General features: G+C 42.2%; 1 protein-coding gene across 1 annotated transcript in view; it reads left to right on the top strand.

The window, feature by feature from the left end:
* Nucleotides 1–10314, top strand: part of LOC108519301 (glutathione S-transferase A1-like) — a 17450-nt gene extending 7136 nt beyond the window's left edge. Inside the window, exons 2-7 of the mRNA XM_017858213.1 lie at nucleotides 1967–2083; nucleotides 5231–5282; nucleotides 6448–6622; nucleotides 7959–8031; nucleotides 9181–9312; nucleotides 10192–10314. Of these exons, the coding sequence (XP_017713702.1) occupies nucleotides 1967–2083; nucleotides 5231–5282; nucleotides 6448–6622; nucleotides 7959–8031; nucleotides 9181–9312; nucleotides 10192–10314 (672 nt within the window). The remainder of the gene's footprint in view (nucleotides 1–1966; nucleotides 2084–5230; nucleotides 5283–6447; nucleotides 6623–7958; nucleotides 8032–9180; nucleotides 9313–10191) is intronic.
* The last annotated feature ends 565 nt before the right edge of the window (nucleotides 10315–10879 follow it).

The following is a 10879-nucleotide window of genomic DNA, read 5'->3' as shown; positions in this document are numbered from 1 at the left end:
CACTGGGACCTATCATGGGGAGGGGGGAGGGGGGAGGAGGGATTGCATTGGGAGTTATACCTGATGTAAATGACGAGTTGATGGGTGCTGACGAGTTGATGGGTGCAGCACAACAACATGGCACAAGTATACATATGTAACAAACCTGCACGTTATGCACATGTACCCTAGAACTTAAAGTATAATAATAATAATAATAATAATAATAATAAATACAAAATCAGCTGGGTGTGGTGGCATGTGCTGGTAGTCCAAGCTACTTGGGAGGCTGAGGCAGGAGAATCACTTGAAACTGGGAGGCTGAGGTTGCATGAGCTGAGATCACGCCATTGTACTCTAGCCTGGGAAAAAACAGTGAAACTCCGTCTCAAAAAAAAAAAAAAAAGAAAAGAAAGAAAGAAAGAAATACATTAGTTGTTAAAGGCAAGCATATTTTTCTTCTAAACTCAACAACCACAAAACATTGCAAGAAGAATCTTAATGTTTAATATCAGAGCTAGGGGTTTGGAGAGAAAATGCAACTGTTCCTAAGTCCTGGCACTGGAACTCCTGCTTTCAATGAGTCCTGTATCTTTCCATTCACATTCATGATACAATTAGTTGCATCTGTCCCTGCAGCCACTGGTTTTCATTTTCTGATACTGTGCTGTGTTCCACCTCCCAAACAGCCTGGGATAGAGCAAGGGCTATCAAACTTCACTAATGAGCCCAGTCAATTTATCTCTAACCATTTACAATGACCAAGTCAGCGTGCACACATGCAAACATCCATACACACAACATACAAATAACTGAAACTAACAACTCATGAAACATTACTTACCCTTCCACATGTCAGGCTCACTGATATTTTCTATTTTATTTTAAAAAGTAGTGGGATTTCACAGTCTACTGAAAGATTACCATGCATATTTGAGAAACACTAACATAGAAAATAAGACTCAGTCCTTGGTTTTTAATAGCAGTGAGTCTGCATCCCAGATCCACCACTTAATCTGGGCAAGTTACTTTAAAAACCTCAGTATCCTCAACTGTAAAATGAGAATAGCTACAGCATTCACCTTAGGTGATTTTTGTAGGATAAAATGAGAGAAGTTTAGAAGAATGACCAGTGAGTGACTGACATTGAACAAATGCTAGCTCCTTCCATATCTTGCAAAGTTAATGCAACAGCATCTCTTTTGCCAGATTATAAAATAAAATGCCCCCCACAGAGTTAGAATATAGAATGCCAAAAGAAGCAAGGGATTAGCATTCTCTGTATGTTGAAATAATTTGGATATTTTGGCGATAGTTAAACAAGTCTGAAGGCTAATTTCTGGTTTTGATCAAATGCAGTCTCACAGCCAAAGAGCTGAAGGGTGACTTAGCTCCCTGCTGGTCCTCCCTGTCAGTGATATCCTCTGGGTTCACAGCCGGTTCATGGGTTCCCAGGGCATTCACCCAGCTGGCTTCCAGGCATGCCTTCATTTTAGTCCTTGGTGTAGATATTCATGTCCATCACCAACTGGAGTGTGACTGTGAACATTGCATTTCTCTGATGTTCCATTCCATTAACTAAAAAATGGAGATAACCATTTCATGGTACTATAAGGAGGGTTAAAGATATAAAATATTAAAAGGGACTAGCATTGAGGAAGGATCATTAGGAAGTTTTCAATAAATACTAGTTATTGAATTCTTCCTCTTCCCATTAACTCCATTACATGTATTATTACCAAATACTCTCACCCCTTAGGCTGCCAAGGGAAGTCACAGTTAGCCAGTGAAGACTTGAGACTGGTTTGCTGGAATCTGAGGGTGGCCACTGATGGGTAACAATTCGGGCCAAGAAAACACTCCAGGAACTCCTCCAACCCAGTCATGAAGAAGGCAGGTTGTTCTTTAGCATTGTTGGTGGTTTTCAACTACACATTCCAAAGTACATTTTGATTCTATGGCTTCAATTATTCATTCATTCATTCAGGCTTGGAGAAACCTCCAGGAGACTGCTATCACGACAGAGAAACCAAAGCTCCACTACCTCAATGCACGGGGCAGAATGGAGTCCATCCGGTGGCTCCTGGCTGCAGCTGGAGTAGAGGTAGGTTCTGAGTTATGTCATCTTAAGTTGGATTTAAAATTGTATTATCACATACTTTTCCCACTGAAACTATGCAATGATTACTTACTGAAGCATTGTGCCTTAAATAAAAATGGACTGTAATTAAGAAAAAGATGAACAGATTTGACCTAACAATTGTTAAAATTTCTTCTCATCTAAGAGCATACATATTAAAATACAATTAAGAAATTAATCACAAAGTGTAGAGCTTAAGTGGATTAGAATTTAAACAAACTGTAAAAAATAATTTATGGCATTCATACAACAATTAGAAACATGAATATTGACTGAATATTTGATGACATGAAAGAATTATTGTTAATATTTAATGTGTGATAATGTTCTATGGCTGTCTTTAGAATCGTTTATGTGTTTTAGGAAAATGCGTTGAAGTATTTAAGGATTAATCATATGGATCTAGGATTTCCTTGGAATTATTACAAGAGGAGAAGTAGGTGGGCATATATATATATATGTGTGTGTATATATATATAATATCACATTGGTTTTGGTTGATATCACATTGGTTTTAGTTGATAATTATTTATTCTAGGTGAGAAGTATAAGCAGAATTATTATGCTTTTCTGTTTATTTTTATTCTTGTTCATAATTTCCACAATAAAACAATAAAAATACATAATATTAAAAGAAGGTTGTAGTTAGAGGTAAAATGTAAAATGTAAACTACAAATGAGAGGCGGAAGGAAGTGGATTGTAGCAAACTACCTATTAAAGATTGACTACATTCACAGCAATTATTTGGTCCAGGTTCTGTACTAGGTCATGGAGATAGACAGTGAAGAAGACAGACATAGACCCTGCCCTGGGGCGGCCTACATCTCTATGAGGATGCAGACAAGTAAACACGTGGTTAAAATGAGGGGTGGAGGCTTCTAGAACTCCCAAGCATTCCCCAGTGTTACCAGGCCATCTTCCTGGATGTTTGAGCAGGAAACGCTGGGAGGTGTCTGTGGGACTCCCCTAAGTGCTGCCCTCTAGAGGTGTCACTGAGAAAAACACTTCCAAGTCCGGACCAGAGTTCTTCAGCGACTGCCTAAGGGTTTTCCTGGGAAGTGAGTCACGGACAAACTCAGGAGATCTTGTCCCTCGGATGTCAGCAGAAAAGGAGGGTTTCAGGGGAGGTGGCGTCCTGTGAAGGGAACTTCTAGCGCTTCACAGCGCCTCACAGCCTCACAGCGCCATGTGGACCTGAACCTCGGGACGGCACTTTGTCCATTGCTTCACGAAGGCTCGGGACTTTAGCCTCACCTTTCTCAATTCTATGAAGAAATAAGCACACAAGAAATCCAAACACTATCATTCCAGGTTGTTTCCTTTGTACAAATGAACACCCTGTTTCACTGTCACCCAGACATCAGCTCTGCAGCTCTGGGATGTGTTCAGAGCCCGGGTAGAAAGAGTTCAGCAGGAGGGAGGGAGGGGCAAGGCTGAGAGAAACCCAGGCTCCCTGGTCTCCATCCCGCCTGACTGCAGACCTTGCTCAGGCTTCTGGGGTCTCAGTGCCCTAAAGCTGATGATCACAACCCAGTCCTCAGCCTCACAAGCACATCCCACTTGCCAACCCCACTGCACCTCGGCCACCCTCCTGCCTGGACCACCCACCGTTCCTTAGCTTTGTCCTGAACTGGACGCTTTGTTAATTGTTGGCACACACCCCCATGACCTCTAGATCCTGATTCTGTGTGATCATAGATCCACAACAAACTCTGTTCCATGGAGCAAGCTAGAAACCCCCAAATTCCTGACATTTCACCATAAAGAACTCCCTAAAGTATAATTAGCTACTGCAAACGCCACTACTGTTTATTACTTGATGTATGTGGGTCAGGCCCTGTATCTTGCATTTTGAAAACATTACAAAATTCCATTTAAGAAAATATTGCAGATGAAGAATGTAAGGCTTGAAGATTTTAAGTAATAATTCCTAGATCACACAGCTATTTTGAGGCAGAGTCAAGATTGGAACCAGATCATAACAACATTGAAATCCAAAAAACCTTGAGAACTTTTGCTTAGACTTTTGGTTTGACAGATTCTGCCTATTTAAGTCAACTGCATCATCATGTAATAACTGAATTTCATATCTGTATTAAATACCTGCATCCACCCATAGATTCTGGTCAGATTGAGACAGTCTCGTTGCTGGCTGCCATTTCCACCAAAGTGACTTGTCCAGGACAAGGTGGAATTTACTCCCAGGTTTAAGTTACTGGATGTAGATCAAGAACTAAGTACAGTTTCAAAATTCTAAAGATAACTTATATTTAATGAGCAGTTACTATACACCTGCTACTTTTCTAAGTGCTTTGTGTGACCTTACAATTTAATCTTGATATCATCCCATACCATAGGTACCGTAAGTATGCCCATTTCATAGATTAGCATACTCAGACACAGATTCGGTACATGTCCAAAGTCAAGAAGCCAGTACATGAAAATGGTGATATTGAACCCACAAAACCACATCAGAAACCAGAAGCTTTCATTTAAAATAATGTTAGTGTGGGACTCTAATTCCTTTATTAAATTGAGAATTCTACCCTATTGGGTTCCATGTACTTCAGAAGAGAAAGTTAGAATTACAAGTGTTAAAGCTGTGCAACAGTGGCGACCTATTTCACCCTTAGCAGGGTTCCCAAGAAGTGGGGCGATATAAATTACAGCAGAGGCTCCTTGGTGGCAGAATATTTGATGGCCATTAGCCCATGGCATACCCCATACTGGGGACAAACAAGGCTGTGGTCTAATCTCACCTGGAGACACAGGCTTTCCTAAGATATGACAACACCGTAACTAGAAGAACTGCTCAGTGCCTTTTCTCCAGTGACGTCCCCTCTCAAAACATGACCTAATCATAGACATTCATGAGATCAGGGTGGAGGTGAAGTGAACTAGAAGATTGAGCAGCTATGTGCTGTGACCCATGCACTTCTCTCAGTGATTTAGGTCTAAATTTCCAAATGACCATGACCAGACCCCTCAGTGTATCCTGACAAACTCAGAAATCTCATATTCTCCAAATCATGCACCAGATGGGGCCATCAAGGTCACAAGTCTATAATAGAATGAACTAACAAGAATCCATTTACTGTTTCTGCTTCCAGTTTGAAGAGAAATTTCTAGAATCTGCAGAAGATTTGGACAAGTTAAGAAATGGTAAGATCAATCTCTAAGTGCCTCTGATGAGGGTATCTAGTAGAAGGTACAGAGGGAAGCTTGAGAAGCTGGGAATGCCTATGTGTGTAGGCAGTGGTATTTGGACATGGTGCAGAGAGAGAAAGTGGTTGAAATGGAAAGGATGTGGCCCCTTGAACAGGTCTGGCAACTCTCTCCAGGCTGAAAGGACCAGACCTCTCAGACTATTTGTTAGAGGAATGATCTCCCGACCCCGGAGAAAGTCCTTTCTTTGTTTTCATGCTTGGGGCACCATGAATGAGCTGAGGTCATCAGCACAGGATCCCATACAGCCCTCCCCATCCAAGCACATGCAAGAACATGTGCTAGACGAAAGGAGGGGAAATCAATGTGGCCATTGCCTTGAGGTTTTTCTTTCTTGGGGCAGAGCGTGACAAAGTAACACTGCAGCACTATTGCAGGCTTTGAAGACCAGAGAAAGGGACCCTTGCATAAAAACCTCTCAGAACCTGCCTTAAATGTTACAGACACCATGAAACTTAACCTGCGAACTTCCCGTTTTAAATGGCATCTTGTTGCCAGTTCTATTGTAACTTGTCCCAACCTCTTCCTAAATTATCCATGAAGATAAATCAACACAAAAAATACAAGAGTCCCAAAAATGAAATAACAGGATAAAAAGTAAATGGAAGCTTCTTAAGAAAAGAAGAACAACAGGAAGCTTTTTAAAAATGTTGTTTGGGCCGGGTGTGGTGGCTCAGGCCTGTAATCCCAGCTCTTGGTGGGAGGCTGAGGCGGGTGGATCATTTGAGGTCAGGAGTTCAAGAACTGTTTGGCCAACATGATGAGACCCCATCTCTACTAAAAATACAAAAATTAGCCAGGTACGTTGGTGCATGCCTGTAATCCCAGCTACTCAGGAGGCTGAGGTAGGAGAAGTGCTTGAACCCAGGAGGAGAAGGTTACAGTGAGCTGAGACTGTCCCACTGCATTCCAGCCTGGGTGACAGAGTAAGACTCTGTCTCAAAAAACAAAACAAGGAAAAAAGTTGTTTCAACTGAAATCTTACCAGGCAATAATTTCTTTTTCCTTTCACTAATTTAGTCATTTCCATAACCATTTTTTTCATCCTGAAAGGGTGGGTTTCATAGACATTTCATGCTCCTTTTTTTCCTTCTTTCTAAAGATGGGAGTTTGCTGTTCCAGCAAGTACCAATGGTCGAGATTGACGGGATGAAGCTAGTGCAGACCAGAGCCATTCTCAACTACATTGCCAGCAAATACAACCTCTATGGGAAAGACATAAAGGAGAGAGCCCTGTACGGTATATTTTCTGTTCTTCCATCCACAGAGAACACAGAGTGATCTGGGTCCTTCCTTGAGTGGGCAGGACCATGGCAGGGCATCATGACTAGCAGCAGGCTGGGCCTGGGGCGTACATACTGAGGTGCAGTATTGCAGAGTCCCATGGAGATGAGGGAATAGTGAACATGGGGAGGGTTTGGTGAGGGTGATTCTAGAAAAGGATGCAGTCCATGGATCCAGCACCCTGACAGAGGTTTCCAAACACTCATAAACCATATGAACTAAGGAGGATAGGGAATCATGATTCAGGTACTCAGAGCTTCAGGGGCTAGACTCCAGCCAATAGCGTAGGGCAAGGCATAGAATGTTTGAGAGTCTGTAGATGAAGGCCTGGGGAGGGAAGACTGCAAATAAGCTGAATCTCAGATCCCAGTAATTCCAAGAATTATGACCAGGAGCCTAAATTACCAACCAATTATATGGACTGGAATACTTGAGCAGGGCTAGTAGAGGCTGGTGCCCAGGATGCTGGGGTTACCTTGACACATGGATAGAAGGCTGAAACAGCCAGACTGATTCAATACCAGCAAAGCCCTGGGGTCTCCTTTCTGTTGTGAGGAGACCGCATGATTCCAAATAAATCCTGAATGGAACTGTTGGCACCTTCTCAAAAACTTTAGCATAGTATTACCAATGACCCAGCAGTTGATCTAGTAGGTACATCCCCAAACAATCAAAAATACATCCACACTACATCTCTTACATAAATGAACAATGCAAATAACAATACTCATAGTATTCAAAAAGTGGAAACAACCCAAATATCCATCAATCAATAAATGGAGGAGAAAAATGTGCCTTAGCCATGCCATGGAACGATGTTTGGTCATGAAAAGTAATGAAGTAGTGATGCATGCTACAAGATGGTTAAACCATAAAGACATGTTACATAAAAGAAATGAGATACAGAAGGCCATGCATTATAGGATTCTTTTTGTATGAAATGTCCAGATATTCAAATCCATAGAGGTAGAAAGTAGATTAGTGGTTGCCTGGAGCTAAAGAAGTGGGGCTTGAGGAAAAATGAATACTGCTAATGGTACAGATGTCCTTATCAGGGTGATAAGAATAATTCTGGAATTAGACTGTGATGATTTTTACAGAATTCTGTGAATGCACCAAAAACCACTCAGTAGTATAATTTAACAGATTGCAATTATAGTATGTGCACATACATCAATAAAGCTGTTTTAAAAAGTATTGTGAAACTCCAGTTTGACACAAAAGAAGAAAAGTTTGCACTGGTTGTAACTGAATAGAGAATTTCACCAGGGAAGGGGATTCTTAGGTGGGGTCTCCAGAAAGTCACACATGGCTAAAGTTGGGCAACAGCACATGGAGGGATGCCAAGACTGCCTTGGTCAAAGAGAAAATTAAAAACCGCTATTTCCCTGCCTTTGAAAAAGTAAGCGAAACTGTTCAGTGTCTTGGGGAACTTAGTTTAGAGGCCAGTAGAAAAATAGTGGCTGGGCATTCCTGGGACACTGACCTTCACTTTCAGTGAGACTTCCTGAACACCAATGCAGTGCTCTGACTCTCAAGGCATTTTATGAAAATAGGCTTGGAGAAGCAATTGTATCACTTATACCCAAGCTATAATTTTCCAGTAAAATGTTAATTTATGGACGCCAACATTAAATTCTCTGTTCAACAAAATTTCATGTTCATAAGTAGAACGTGGGCTGTGGAAGGCTCTTGACCACACTAGAGGTTGCTGTTGAGTCTATGGAACCCCATGGACTTTGATTGAAGATGAACATGATGAAAATGATCCATCAGAAAACATTCTGGTACCATGTGCAGGAAGACAGGAGACCAATTGCCCAACTAGAGAATACTGTAGTGTTTCAGGGATGGGTATCTTTTAAAAGGAGAGTGATTGTGGGATGCAGAGGAAGATTTTGTAAAATGCATTATATAGTAAGTTGTAGACATCAGTGCAGTTCACCCCTAAATGCTTCAGCTTGCAGATTATAACATAGTGCCAGTCAGGAGTGAGAGTCAATGCTGTGAGAAAGATGATGAACTCAGGTTCACCCAGGTTTACTACAGATCCCAGGGAGACAGAGCAGGGAATGAGGAGAGCAGACAAGGAGAAATGAGGACTCTGAAATAGTCTCCTTCTAGGGGAAGAGTGTTGTCATGAAGGTGGAGTCGCTGTCCAAGGGAGATTGGAGAGGGAGGGAGCAGAATGTAGAGCCATGTCCTGAATGTGAGGGCTCCACACTGTAGGACCTGGGGCAGACAGAATATGTGGTGGCAGGTGCTATGCCCCTGGCCCATGTGGAAGAAGCAAGCTGGGTGGGTGGTGTAGATGCCACAGTGATGTGGATGAGAAGAGAAAATGGGAGCCTGAGCTCCAACTGAGGAGTGAGTAGAGTCACACTTCTTACTCTCTCATTCATTCAGATAATGTGGGGAAAGCTCTGGATTTCTGCACCCATGCAGTAAGGCAACAGAGGTGGGGAAAGTCAGGGTGGAGAGGCTCTGAAAGAAGCAGGGGTCCCAGCCTGGGTGGGCATGTGTTCCTGATCTGATTCCTCCAATTCTCCAGGTCTTAAAGAGCCATGGACAAAACTACCTTGTTGGCAACAAGCTGAGCCGGGCTGACATTCACCTGGTGGAACTTCTCTACTACGTGGAAGAGCTTGACTCCAGCCTTATCTCCAGCTTCCCTCTGCTGAAGGTGACCCATTTCACAGCCCTCAGAGAGGCAGCCCCACATCTCCCATCTTGGGATCTTGTATCTGGGTCCTGTACTGACCATGTTTTGATGCCAGCCTTCTCTAGGCCTTCAGTGCCCCAGGGTCTCCAAAATCAGCTTCCAAGCTCCAATGTTGAGAAATGAAAACACTTTTGTTATGGAAAGGAAATTTGTGGTGCATGCTACCCCACAAAGAGTATTTTGCCTTTTATCATGGGAAGGACCCAGGGCTCACCATCCTCCCCATCCCCCTGTTTCAATGTGGTTTCTGTTCCTGAATTCTGTGACGTCCTTTATCCCATATGTGTCCTTGTCTTCCCACATTCAGTCAGTCTGAGTAGGGCCCTTTCCATCTGGTTTTCTCTCTGGGCTCCGGCTCCTGCTGTCAGACATTGTGTTCCTCTCTGCACAGCTCTCCAGCACTCTGCCCCCTACACTGTATCTCTCGCTGAGAAAAGGTGGTCCCACGGTTTGTCTTTAATATTTTCTATAACATTTTCCTTTCCAACTCATTTCCCCATATTTTTCTTCTGCTTAGAGACTGATCTGTGTTGATATCCCACAGGCACATTGATTTTTCTTGTCTTATACAAGAGTCACTAGTCTATAGGATTAATATGTAAGGAGAAAGGGATGACTGAGCTGCTTAAAATCTGAACGATATCTTTGGGGAAAATACAAGTGAGCTACATGTCCTTCCTCTTATCTTCATATCTCACTGGTGTCTGTTTCTGCCTTCATGCTGGTGCTGATGGAGGGGACTCACTTGGTCTTTGGCAGGAGGGGCCAGATTCCCTGGGTGGTATAAATGGTGATGGCAGGCCTTGGCTTCACTCTGAGGCTGTGCTTTGTGAATTACAGGCCCTGAAAACAAGAATCAGCAACCTGCCCACGGTGAAGAAATTTCTGCAACCTGGCAGCCCCAGGAAGCCTCTCATGGATGTGAAATGTTTAGAAGAAGTAAGGAAGATTTTCAGGTTGTAATAAAGCAGCCATGGAGGCCAAGGACATGCAAGACCAATATTCCAAAGTTTGCAACAATGAAGTGCTTTACCTATGTGTGGACTGTGCCTCTTGTAAAGCTAATAAACTCTTTCCAATTACATGCTAATTAAATAATAAATAACTCTTATTTGTCGACTTAGTTAAAATTGATTTGTTTTCATTAGGATCTGATACGAATTCAGATTTCCAGTCTCCTCCTAACCTACCACTTCCTTGGGATTAAAAATTTGGTAAAAAGAAGAAACTATAGATTATGTGGTTTGTCTGACTTTTCCAAGAATTGTCTTATACATTTGTCATATCATCTATTAAAATGTCAATGTAGAAATGTGCCCCTGACATTTTCAGGTATGCACAGAAGAGTTACCATTCTGGGTAATGACATAAAGACATTTTCTTCTTTTCCTGGACAGTCATTTTATTTCTGATAGAAGCGTTCTTTCTTATGCATTTGCAAAATAACGATTCTGTTTGCTGCAGATTCCTCAGTTTTCTAGGAGATGACGAAATACTGAAGAGCAAACAGACCCACCCTCTGCTCTCA

The sequence above is a fragment of the Rhinopithecus bieti genome, unplaced genomic scaffold (assembly GCF_001698545.2).
Source record: "Rhinopithecus bieti isolate Rb0 unplaced genomic scaffold, ASM169854v2 scaffold_48474, whole genome shotgun sequence".
NCBI classification, from domain to species: Eukaryota; Metazoa; Chordata; class Mammalia; order Primates; family Cercopithecidae; genus Rhinopithecus; species Rhinopithecus bieti.
Note: the sequence above shows the minus strand (reverse complement) of the source record. Positions and strands in the feature narration are given on the sequence as shown.